This window comes from Micropterus dolomieu, linkage group LG05 (assembly GCF_021292245.1).
Source record: "Micropterus dolomieu isolate WLL.071019.BEF.003 ecotype Adirondacks linkage group LG05, ASM2129224v1, whole genome shotgun sequence".
Classification (NCBI taxonomy): domain Eukaryota; kingdom Metazoa; phylum Chordata; class Actinopteri; order Centrarchiformes; family Centrarchidae; genus Micropterus; species Micropterus dolomieu.
In genome coordinates this window covers 14,886,361-14,899,795 of record NC_060154.1, presented here as the reverse complement: position 1 = coordinate 14,899,795, position 13,435 = coordinate 14,886,361, and the positions used below count along the sequence as shown (strand labels likewise).

Sequence of the window (13,435 nt, the reverse complement as noted above, 5' to 3'; positions counted from 1 at the left end):
AGGAGAAATATCCTGACATGGTAAAAGTCATCTCAGCAGCCCAGCAATGTTTGGTGTGGGAGCACCAGAGCAGCGTGATACAGAAACAGATCTTTCTAGTGCCGGTCTAGCGGTTTGCCTCCAACAAGACCAGGACAAACTAGCGGCCTTCATCAGTGGAAATGAGATGAAACACTTCAAATGAAAATATAAACAACTGTGAAATTTCGCACTGTTAATGCAAACCTGAGAATAGAGGTGTATAATTGCATCAATATATCTGATAGAAATTCCCTCTGCTTTATATCACAGTGTAAATAAAGGGAGAAAATAATCAAATGTGATGAAGTATGGTTATTTTAAACAATTAATTTAATTTACATGATATAAAATAACATATACAGTGAAGGAAGGTTTTGGCCTCTGAGGTGGGGATAGGCTTTGCCTAGCCTGACCCCTAAAAATGTGAATTTTCAATCGTTTACAAATCTGCATGCATTCTTGACTGTCTAGACTGCATGGCTCGTGCAGACTACATGACTTTAATCATCAGCAGATCGTTGTTCAGACTACACACTTGCCGTCTTGTGACGGGCGTTCATGTTACGTGACTGATCAGTGACGTAGGGTCACACACTACACACGAACTGACAACCCGTCAATTCTGCCGTTTTGAACCCTCGAGTTTGGCTGATAGGCCGCCGCCATGTTGATTTTTTTTGCAACCAGCGGCACCAGACGTGACCATATTTGAACGAGACAGTGGAGCTAACGGCTGTGTGTGGAGCGAGCTAGCTTGCTTAGCTAGGTGCATCTGTAATTCAACTGTCATTTTAACAGGGCTGACAATTTTGTCTCACCAGAGAAAGTGAACAGCCAATTCATAATAAACTTTTTCAACAGCGCTGGTTAAATTTACACAGTGCCGTGGGTACGAGAACCTAGCCTGATTGACAGGTTGCCATGATAACAACTTGTCGATCATAGATAATCCTGCCGTGAAGCATACTCTGCTATCTGGTCTATTTTCCTCTAAATGGGACCATAATTTACTAAATGAACATCATGTTGTATTGAAGAAGACTTGAAACTAGTTATTGAGAACATAAACTCATTAGGAAAGTGTTTATTCAGCTGTGAAGTAGGGTCATAGTACCATTATTTCTAATGGGGCCGGACTCCTTTTTGCAACCAGAACAGACGCCCCCGCTGGCCACTCAATAGAATGCAGGTCTAAGGGACTTCCGCGTTTGCATCAGTTTGCTGACCGGAAGCTTCCTGCTTGGGCTGGTCTCTAAACCAAGTTTTGTCAAGAAAACACACGTGAAACGTGAAACGGGAAACGCAAACCTACACACTGAATAGCTGTTGTTTGTTATAAAGAGAACAATTATAAAAACAAAGAGTATGGGTGAAAGAATGGATTGGCACATGCAGGTAGCAGAGATCGTCTGCTACAGAGAGAGCTGGATGTGAGTAAAAAGTGTTTTGCGGTGAAAAAGTAGCTCCCTGTTCTGCCAGCTGCCTGCTCTCATTGGCTGGATGCTGGATTTCTGGCTTGCGTCGCCGATGTGTCAGGGTTAAGTAGTTCACACAACGAGTGGTGACTGTCGAGCCATCGCTAATTTATCCCTGATAACAGCCTGACGGTCGCCAAGCTCACCGACCGGGAAATCTGGCTTGAAATCGTGTAGTGTGAGCTAGGCTTAAGGGTGCTGGCTGTCTGTTGTCAAGTGCTGTTAGGACATGTATAGAAGCATCATTTGTAGTTTTTGTGTTGTGACCCACACTCTTAGCTCTAGCTCATCTTTATTAACAGTTGTTCGGATGATTCAGACATTTGCCACTTTACTTATTTTTATGAGCACAAGTTAACTTTGAATAATTCAAAAATCTGTTACATCCATGTAGAAATTTCTCACCCGCGGTCAGTAAACCAACAAGCCGGTCAATGAAGTAAAATGTGTTTTGATTTCTAGTACAGTGGCCGTTTTTCATAGACTGTCATGCAATGCCACTGTTAATCCAAAAGCATGTGGTCTGACTTAACACTCAGCACACTTTTGATCTGTGGGATTATTGTTTTTTCCCAGCCCTTTCCCTCCATTTTTCTTCTCATAAGTATTTTTTTTCTTTTTACAGGATTGCTCACATTCAGACTCACTCCTTGTAGATCTCTTTTTGTCCTCCTCCACTCCACGCTCATCCACGTTAACGCCCCCTTCCCTCGGCATCGATCTTAGCAGCCTGTAATTTTGACAATTCTTTCTCACTTTGTTGCGCTCTGAAGTGTGCGTATGTCATCTCAAAACAAACTGTATCTGTGATGCATTTTGAGGCTGATGCTCAGGATTAGAGGTGTGGATGTTTCCTGCATTGATAGGTGAGTTTGACTAGACGATTCAAATTTCAATAAGCTTAAACTGAGTTTGAAGTTTGAGAAGCAAGAAACTTTTTACAGTCAATTGTGTGTCTGCCCTGTTAGCTCTTTAGATAATCATCTCCTCACTAAATATTGAACTGGATGTGCTTGTTGCCTTGCTACATCCCCTCTGTATGCATAAATCTAAAATAAAATGTTATTTATAGGTATATTTTCCACAAGTTGGCAGTGGGCTCTTAAAACTGGCTGAGAAAGACTTTTCAACTGTTCAGGCAGCAGAGCAAGGGCAGATGGTCATAGATTTTTAGTAAGGCCAGTGGCTAAAGTGATAAGCAGCTTGATTGGCCTGTGATGGGGGAACAAAGCATGGCTATAATGCCCCATGAGTAGGAGGGGAAGTGATAAAGAAAGCACATTGAGTGCAGAGCATGATGGCAACAAAACACTTTTTCCTTCAAATGCTTCCACGAATTATAGACCTATGTCATTAGGTCAGGGCTCATTGTTTGCATTTTCCTTTTTGTCTGTGTGTTGAAGAACGAGACAGAAAGGGAAAGGAGAGTATGTCTAGTCTTAGTTATCCTGGAGTTATTTACTACTTCTAGTTCTTGTAAAAGTGTATGTGTAAGCTGCTTCAAAAGCTTAGCCTCATTCAAAAGTGATCTTAACTTTGTAGATGATATTTAGCAAATGAAGATATTGGACTTTATGACAATCTCATAATCATCTGTCATTTTAAGTAAAGTTTCCATTTTCTGGATCCAGCTTCTCGAATGAGAGCATTTGCTGCTTTTTCTATGTCACATGTGATGGTAAATGAAATATCTTTAGGTTTTGGACTGTTGGTCAGTCATAACAAGCTTTTTGAAGACGACACCTTGGGTTTTTGAGATATTGTGATGGGCATTTTTCTGTTTTCCAATCATTCTATGGATAATAATTAGCAGTAATGAAGAATATAATTATTGTTGTCGCCCTAGTCCTATAGTTGTACTAATATTGCTTCTGCTCTTGAGATTTAAACTATAAATGTTTGCCAACGTTAATGAACATATCTATAGATTAAAAAAAGCGGTTGATGAATTGGAGAGTCAGAACTCGCATCATGAAATAAATTAACAATTATTGTCTGTCCACAGATAATCATCTCATAATACATGTGCCCCTGAGCTGTGTAAAAGATGTGCTTGGTTGAAGAACCTGGTCTGCCTTCGGGCTCAGATAGCTCTCTACCTCTGTTGTGGTTTGATAGACTTTTTTCCCCCCTGACATCTTACAATTTTTTTTTTCCAGGAATGCTGGAATAATGATTGTCGTGTTTAATCTTGTAGTTTGAAAAACGATCAACAGCTGCCTCATTTGTTTTTTTCCCAAGCCAGCTTTGCTTATTAATATAATAGCAGACTAATCAAATGAGAGACAACAATGTGGCTTTAGGCTGGGCTGGAGGAATCTATAAATATCTCTGCAGTCATGCTGACTTAGAGGCCCTACCAGGGTCCTCTATTCTTGTGTAAACACACTGGTTTCTCCTGTCATCCTCAGATTAACGACAGGGGCCTATACTACGAAGCAAGTTCAACATATGCAGGATATCTTTTCGTTATCTAGCTTCACTATCAGTAACAATCGTGATCAGGCACACAAAGCTGGTTATCAACTCGGTTCCCCAATCCAGCCATGGTCACGTTCACATAAAAGGGATGGTGTTTGTAGCATAGGACCAATCGCAAACATGGACAAGTCTACTGGCAGCAGGGCAGCATATTTTACAAACTCGGAGCAAACAATTATATTAGACAAAAACGAATAAGCAGATGTATTCTTATAGCATGTAAAACAATGTAGCTGCATCAGCTTGTGTATCGGCGTTATGACGTTAAAAGCCGCCACTTTTCGGAGTTCCAAGAACTTCTCGTCACTTCAAAAATCAGACTAATTTATTTAACACACTTTCTAATTTAACTTAATATAAGCAACGAAAATTCATTAGTACCATAAAAAGTGTTTAAATTGTGTTCCAAAGACTGTATCCCAACCGCGGCTTTAGTTCCAAACATATACTAAAAACATAACATGACACCTACAGTGTCATGATGAGTAGCAATACCTTAAGCAAGGTTCTTTAATCAGAATGGGAAAGCATTACTGGCAATGAAGTGTAAAATGAGTCAGCATGAGACGGGTTTAGCCACAACATAAGTCCACCAGAGCTTGTGGGAACAGGAAGATCGATATCTGAACTTGAGATGATGGAAAAACATTTCACTCACCCTCTACAGTGTGGCCTAGTACATGATATTCTGTCCTAAAATCTGCATTAGCGTAGACACCTTCTCAATATCTCTACACTCTTGTGGTGTATTCCATGATGCTGATAGTTATTTGGTGGCCTTTGAGTAACTTCAAACTAAAGTACAGATTGTTCACCCATTTACATTTAATTTAGTTACTTAAGAGAGTCCTATCCTGTACTTGGCAAGTACATACATGGTGAGTACACCTTGACATGTTCTTTTAACATATTGTTCTGCTCCAGCTCAGTACACATTTATCATTATTGTTTTTCCCTTTGGGTGATATGTTACTGTTTTGTGACCGTCTCTCTCCCAGTTAACATCCAGTTCATCACAGTCACTTTAGTGGAAAGACCTGAAGTTTTTGAAAGTTGTTTGTAATGCCCCTCCCCCCCTCCCCACAGGGTTCCAGGTTGGTGTGGTGAGAGAGCAAGCTAATTGCGGGGAGGAGGACCGCCTGGGGCATCGTGTCCCTGGCTCTCAAGGTAAGAGCACACCAACCAACTAAACTTTTTTTAGTAAGTGAATCTTTCTTACTGACAGATCACCATCTTCAGCCTCATCAGTTACAAAAATCTACCTTAAAACTGCCAGACACCCAGGTTGTACATTTTCTGGAGCTGATTGCGCTGCAATAATTCTGACTAGCTATTTGAAGTAACTTTTGTGGCCCCTCGAACCCAACAGTTTTATTATACTGATGTAAACTATGTTCACATTGTTTCTTAATATTTCTGTATATGAATTATACATAATGATTTTGTGGCAGTTTCCCCATCCATGTTCTTCCACAAGCTCACCTAAATTAAATTATAACTTTCCTGAGTTAACATGTAACATATTGGTACTTGCGATATAACAGGGTAAACATGGCTGGCTTCTCAGTCACCAAGTTTTAACTTTGGCCTATTGTCTGTTTGGAGCCTATAATTATGAAACACTGTCTGTTTCTGAGGTTTCAACCCTTTGTTATCTGATGATGAACAGATGTTTCCAACATAACAGACTATGTAACACTCTTTAGTTATAGTAACCACATAAGCCTGATACTTTTAAATGCTGTTTTCGTAGGTTTGTTGTCTGAGTCACCATGCCAGGACAGCAGTCTTGTAAAATAGTGTGTCCATGATGCAGTGGTGTAGGCATTTCCACTCAAAGCAGGGATTTGGGAGGGAATGTTCTTGCACTGCACCCACTGCCTAGCACCGGCCAGGGGGCTGCTATTGTAAAATACTAGGAAGGGCTTGGTCCTAAGCAAAATATCCCGCTGTATGCCAGAGAAGAAGTCCACCCGGGTGCAGCTGGCAGATAATATCGGCGTGTGGGGGGGCAGTGATACAGGATCAGTGGGCGTTGTAGGGTAGTGTGGGTGCAGTAGCAGGGTGGCCCTATGGGCACTGTGCCCTGAAACACCATGCCAGCGCTCCTCAGCGACAGCTAGGGTCAGAGTGTTCTAACTCTCCCTGTGTTTGTGTCTCTTCGTATTGTTTTTAAATTTTCTTTGTGTGCGTGGGGCGGGGAGGGGGTCCTCAGTGTACCTGATAGGGCTGTACCAAATAGTTGGAAACTTTGTTCATTATGTTGACACTCATATTCTAAATCAATATTCGAATGCTGCACAGATTCTTTTCATGTCTATTCATTCTGCTGTGCGTGCGGTGAGGTTGGGAATTTATAAAAATGGCTACATCGCTGTCTCCATCTCTCTCTGCTCTCTGTCAGGTCTGTGTATCTGTCTGACCGAGGGCGGGGCTGAGCTACACACACACTCAAGCGCAGCACAAGCACAGAAAATACGGCAATATGGCCCTTTCCTGCAGGGGTGTTTGGAAGTGTGACCGTGCTTATTTGTGTTTTAGAACGTAACCGCCATGAAACAATCAGATAATAATGTATTTCTCTGCCTCAACCACCGCTGCTCTCTCTCTCAGAGCATGGGGCCAACTTTGAATCGTGTGTTTACAAACAGCAACCAGCAAATCCTACTCATTCTGCCCGTACTTAACAAAAAGACTAACTTATTAAATCCAGTGAATCACTTTATTGATATTGAGGATTTTACTTTTTTTTTTTTAGGGCGATGAAGTCATAAAATACGACGACAGCTTTGGATCTTAAAAAATATGACATTCGGTACAGCCCTGGTACCTGATTGACTAATTGTCACAACTCTTGACCATTAAACAGTAACTTTTTTTAACCTCTCGTTCATACTTATCCAGATTGAGTCCAAACATTTTGCAACAAAATGGCAAATAGTAACCTGCTGTAGTTTGATTGTGCTTTTAGCAACATAGACAGATTGTGTGCAGCCCATCTTGTCCAGGGCCTGTTCATCTTTTGACCTAGATGCCCCTCTCAGTCACTACCAATGCAGACTTGCTGGCTAGTCCTCCAGGGAGAACTGAGAGGAGAGAAGACGGACGAACTTGATATTGGGTAACACGCATATTTGATGACTCAGTTGGTCTGTGTGTGGGTGTGATGACACTCTTAAGAGATAATCTCAGGTGTTCTGGGGGCATGCAGCTGTCTGGAAAATGCTGTGCATTCTTGTAGCGTGTCCTGTCATTTTCTTCATATGGTAGAAATTGTCCGCTTGTTGTTCAGATAAATATAGCACTGAAAAAGTTTGATATCTCATTTCTAATGCCTTGAGAATGATTTGGCTGGATGCATTGCAGTGTCATCCACCTGTTTACTATAAAACTGTGCCTGTGAGTTGTGTGTATGCTGCTGAGAAACCAGTTTAAATGGATTAGGCAAAACTCAAAACGTATCCTTAAGTTGTCAAATTCATTGATTATGGAATTGTAAGGCACCTGCTAGACAATCCTTTACCTTTGCAGGCACAACCTGGCTATGACAAAGTGGCAGAGTTTCAAGATTACAAAAGCAACAGAATTGTAACCTAATTACACACAACAAAACATCTAAATGCATGGGATATGTGCAGTGGATAGAAAAAGTCTACACACCCCTGTGGGTGGGTAGGAGTCTATTAGCATGGCACATCTTGACGTGACAATATTTGCCCACTCTTCTCTGCAAAAGCGCTCCAAATCTGTCAGATTGCGAGGACATCGCCTGTGCACAGCCCTCTTCAGTTCACCCCACAGATGTTCAATTGGATTCAGGTCTGGCTGGGCCATTCCAAAACATTAATCTTCTTCTGGTGAAGCCATGCTTTTGTGGATTTGGATGTGTGCTTTGGGTCGTTGTCGTGCTGAAAGGTGAACTCCTCTTCAACTTCAGCTTTCCAACCGAACGCCTGAAGGTTTAGTGCAAAAATTGCCTGATATTTGGAACTGTTCATAATTCCCTCCACCCTGACTAAGGCCCCAGTTCCAGCTGAAGAAAAACAGCCCCAAAGAATGATGCTGCCACCACCATGCTTCACTGCGCGTATGGTGTTCCTTGGAATTATGGCCAAAAAGTTCTACCTTGGTTTCATCAGACCATAAAACATTTTCCCACATGCTTTTGGGGGACTTGATGTTTGTTTTTGCAAACTTCAGCCGTGCTTGGATGTTTTTCTTTGTAAGAAAAGGCTTCCGTCTTGCCACCCTACCCCAAAGCCCATTCATATGAAGAATACGGGAGATAGTTGTCACATGTACCACACAGCCAGTACTTGCCAGAAATTCCTGCAGTTCCTTTAATGTTGCTGTAGGCCTCTTGGAAGCCTCCCTGACCAGTTTTCTTTTCGTCTTTTCATCAATTTTGGAGGGACGTCCAGTTCTTGGTAAAGTCACAGTTGTACCATATTTTCTCCTCTTGATGACTGTCTTCACTGTGGTCCATGGTATATCTAATACTTTGGAAATTCTTTTGTACACGTCTCCTGACTTATGTCTTTCAACAATGAGATCTCTCTGATGCTTTGAAAGCTCTCTGCGGACCATTGCTTTTGCTCGGAGATGCAACTAAGAAAATATCAGGAAAATCCTACTAGAACAGCTGAACTTTATTTGTGATTAATCAGTCACTTTAAATGATGGCAGGTATGTAATGACTTCTAGTTCTAGAGTTTGAATGTGATTGGTTAATTCTGAACACAGCCACATCCCCAGTTATAAGAGGGTGTGCACACTTGTGCAACCAGGTTATTTGAGGGTTTTTATTTTTCATTTTTCCCCTTTGAAGATTTCAGTTTTTTTTTCAATTGAATTGGTCACATTAAAGGTGGAAAAAGTTCTGACATGATTTATCTTTGTCTTATTATTTTACATCATAAGAACCTGGCATTTTAACAGGGGTGTGTAGACTTTTTCTATCCACTGCATATCAGTAGTGTGGGGTGTTCATGGGGTGAGAAAGTTCAACATAAAATCAACAAAAGGAAACACAGGAGGAGCTAACGCTGACACATAACCAGAGGAGTGCCTGCAGGGGCAGAGACAGAGAGAGTGTGTATGAGTATACAGTGAGCTCTCTTCTGGTGAAGCTGTATTGTTGTCTGGGTGGAGTTGTAGGGTTTACACACAGTGCCAGAAACCAGTTGTGGCAATTGTCATAAATCAGGAGAATTGTACCCCCTCTGAGGGGACTGGGAGAGGGCAAGTATGGTGCACTGTGATATGCAGTATCTAACATGTGCAAACAAGTACAGATGCATTCATATACAACAGATCACCCTAATAAAGAACTGGTAAAAAGGTAGCAGAGACACGTCTCTTTCTGGCTTTAAAGGAGAGGAGGACTTGGAACAGGACTTGTTTCTGAAATTAGATCCTAGCTTCTAGGGCTGGACCCAAATATTCGACCATTGGGTACATATTCGATTTTCAATTATGAGATTCGATTGTTGAGGGGTTTTTTTTCGGCGACGACAGCAGTGAACGTAACGCTCCAGTTCACATCAAAGGGAAAACTAAATGAAGCCCTCAGCTGTGTGGGAGCACTTTAAACTGAGTGATGACTGCAGTAGTGTGGAAGTTATGGCGTTTATTAATTTTACAATTGCTTAATTTCATTACAGATCAAAACAGTAAAATTTCCTACATTTTAAAATCAATCAGTAAACTGTAGGCTGGAAACAAACAGCACCACAATGAACTAAATAAACCTAATTAGGCCGATTGTAGAAGAAGCGCATTTTGTCGCTATAATTAAAATTAAAAGTTAATTTTGCATTTCCGCTACCGGAAACACGTTCATCCCGTGCGCTCTCTGCCTGGACCCCCGCCCGGCTAAACTATTCTCGGATTCAGACTCTCTCACTCTGGACTCTCAGCTACGGTTCCCCCTGCTCTGTACAGCAGCCACCAACCCGGTTCGGCACGCATCTATTTTCACTCTGCCTCACTCTTCCTCTGTTCAATATCCGATCCTTTTAACCTGCAATAAATATTTCTCCCTTTCTTAGTCCTGCACTTGGGTCTGCTAGCCTTGCCATAACAAAGTTTAAAAAATAAATAAATAAATAAAAAAGCTTCGATTATTCGCTCTTAATTACTATCAAAGCGTCAAAGCTCCAAAAGTGACATTCGGGCCAGCTCTACTAGCTTCATGCTCCTCTTTTTAAGAAGATTATCGACCCAGGGTTTAAAAGAAAGGCAGTCTATACTGAGATATTTACAACACAAGAGACAACTTCTAACTTCTTTCCCTGAGCAGTAATAATATCCAACTTGTTCATAGAGTCTTCTTAGCATTTGAGAAATGCATTTTATCAGCATTTTAAAACTGTATCCTGAAATAAGCACAGAAGCACCTGTTAAGCTCTTCAGCAGTTTCCAATTCTTTCAAACAATTTGCTTTGGTTACTTTAACTAATGCAGTATTACATTTTGGATCATTTTTGTGTGTTAGTGTTACTTAAATCGGCAGTGATGTGTTTAGCAGGGGAGCAAGACTCGGTTAATCCGATTTCCAGGGTTACCATGGCTACTTGAGTAACCTCTTTGCCTCTGCACCATGACTGTACTACTAGATTAAATGGTAATTGGCTGCACAGTTATGGGTCCCAATCCTTTCAGGTTATAAACTTTAGGTTACTTGCGCAACCCCGGTTCTCAGAGTAGCATGAGTGAGATGTCTCACTCTCGGATGCGCCTCCCCGCATCTTCCTCAGATGCATTTTTCTCATTAGGCCAGTCCTGAAAGGCAGACCTGGTGCGTGTCCCTGCTCAAAATTCTATTCCCACAGCAGCAGAGCCGAGCCCTAGGATCACCGTCTCCTCTGGTGTGAGGGGAATTAGAGTCCATCTTTGTTAGCTGGAGTGCTAATTAAAAAGAACGTCTCATTAGCTGGTGTGCTAACACTTCAGGAAAAAAAGACCTTACCGTGAAACTGCTAGGCGGGTAATGCTCCAGTCTGTGGTGAGACTGAAGAGTCGAAGCGTGTCGAAGGCAGCTAGCGCCCGGCGACTGAGATGTCCGCTCTTATCTGTGGACAGTTAAGCTAGCTAGCCCATACAACAGATTGAGATATGATCTGAAGCGAGAAGAGGTGTTTGAATGGTGTCTGCGTTGTAGCGTAAGCTATTTAAGGGTAGGTGGGTCCACTAAATGCAGATACCACAACCACCAGCCAATCAGGATTGACGTAATGAGATAAATACTTCTGAGGAATATGCGGGGAGGCGCATCCCAGAGTGAGACATCGAAACGAATGCTACAAATGAGAACCCAGCTATGTGGTTATGTGTATTGTATGCATGATTTTGCAACCACAGAAATGCGAGAGGTAACTTTATAAAATAAAAACTATTATTGATGAGCAGTGTTTTTCCAGTTTTAGGCTATTTTGCATCATTATGGAAAGGAGGAAGCGAAAATGTGATAAATGTGTTTGACAAATACAAAAAATACAATGCTCTTTGCATCATATCCCTAGAAAATATCTCATGACCCCACCTGGGGTGTCTGACCCTCTGGTGTGGAGACGCTGTTTTTATAGGCTGTTGTGGAGCTGAAATGTTTTTCCACGCTGATCACCCTGACATTTTGTCTGTTGTGTTTGCAGTGAGTAAGGGAGGGGCTTGGCAAACTGTTCTGCAGCATGGAGAAGGAAGACCTGAAGGTCCTCAACAAAGGGGAAGAGGAGGAGATGGTACGCCTCTTATTTTCATTTTACATCAGTGCCAAAATTGGAATTCGTGCTTCAAGACTTATTCACCCCTTTTCCCCTTCCACCCTTTAGGAGCTGCAGGGCTACCGTCTGTGTCGTTGGCGCCTGGCCCTGGTGGGCCTCGGGGTGCTGTGTACAGGGGGCTTCCTCCTCCTGCTGCTCTACTGGATGCCAGAGTGGTGCGTCAAATCCACCTGCACCCGTACCACAGCCCGTGATGCTGAAGTGGTTTTGCTGCGCTCCACGGTAGGTAGCAAGTAGAGCTACAATGATTAATTGATTAGTTGATCTACAGAAATGTTTCCACAACTACTTAGGTAATCCAATAATTGTTATTTTTCAAGCAAGAATATTCCCTGGTTTTAGCGTCTCAACTGTGAGGGTTAGCTGCTTTTCTAATTTCAATTTTTAGTTAAAAAGTAAATGTTTCCACATCTTATGCTGAGCCACTGAAAGCCCAGAAAGGTAATGAAATAAAGTAGTGAACACAGATGATGAATTAATTAAGCAGATGTACCAACCACTGTGACTAGTATTAAAAGCACAAAGGTTAAGCTGTTGCCTGATGTAGGAGCATACTGGATGGTGCAGTTTAAATTGCATTTGTTTCAGCATTCTAAATAGTACAGTATCAGACATCTACCAAGCAATAATAATAATTATTAATACTTTTATGTTACTTTTACATTTAAAGATTCAAATGAAATGATACAATTGCCCTTTGACACAGCTACTCCCAGTCTGTTGTATAATAGAAACACAGGGTTCTTTATAAATTTGTTTGTTTTTTTTTCCAAGTCAGTTTACCACAGGAGAGTCAAGTCCAAAGGCTGTCAGGCACAGCTTGTCATATGGGTGTACAGAAGATATAAACCTCAAGCTCATGTGGTTTTAAAGCTGCAAATGAATATAACCGATGTGTTGTAGTAGCAACAGTAAATACATTTCACCTGACTGATTCCTACAGACAGTCACACCAGCAGGAATGCCATGTGTCTGTACAGTGTGTCCACAAGATTCACGTGTGCTTGTGTGTCTGCATTCCTTTCTCTCTGTGTTGGTCTCATGCATGTGTGCATGTGTTAGCGTTCATCTTTAACCATCTGTGTATGAATCCAAATGTCTGATTGTGGGTGTTGATTTTATATATACACACACACACATGCGGGTTAAAGCTTTAAGAATAGAGATGCTCTGAATGAAATTCTCTAGGCCGATACCAGTTTTTTTTTTTTTTTTTGTTTGATTCCAAACTTTATTTTACAACACATGCAGTAATTTTTGTAACTTTCTTTAATTGCAAATTTCTTTCTTTCTATTTAGAATCCCAATTAGCAGCAGCATAAGCATTGGCTGTTCTTTCTGGGGTCCATTTGATTGTATGTTCACAATAAAACAATGACTATTAAATTATGTCTACATTTTCTCCCAAACTGTTACAGGACCGTTCACTGTCACAAATCTTAAAATAAAGCTTTTTTGTACAACTAAAATGCAACTGTAAATGAATTGCAGTATAACATGGTCGGTTGATCCAGCTGAAAACGCAAATGCACTGATCGATCAGTGCAGCTCTTATTAAGAACAGCCTTCAAGTGTAAACATTTTGCTACTGCTCACTTAAAGAGGCTTGTTCAGAAATAGGAACTTGAATGAGGGTTAGGTTAGAGCTAGGATTATGCCACATCCTCACTGCTACGT

At 41.3% G+C, this 13,435-nt stretch overlaps 1 protein-coding gene across 2 annotated transcripts in view; it reads left to right on the top strand.

Annotated features, from left to right (window-relative positions):
• The window catches only part of atp13a3 (ATPase 13A3), a 131,948-nt gene that overhangs the window by 4,699 nt on the left and 113,814 nt on the right, over positions 1-13,435 (top strand). For both annotated transcript variants that reach the window (XM_046048681.1, XM_046048679.1), the window contains exons 2-4: positions 5,064-5,144; positions 11,630-11,716; positions 11,807-11,980. In XM_046048681.1, coding sequence (XP_045904637.1) covers positions 11,666-11,716; positions 11,807-11,980 — 225 coding nt within the window. In that variant the 5' untranslated portion in view covers positions 5,064-5,144; positions 11,630-11,665. The remainder of the gene's footprint in view (positions 1-5,063; positions 5,145-11,629; positions 11,717-11,806; positions 11,981-13,435) is intronic.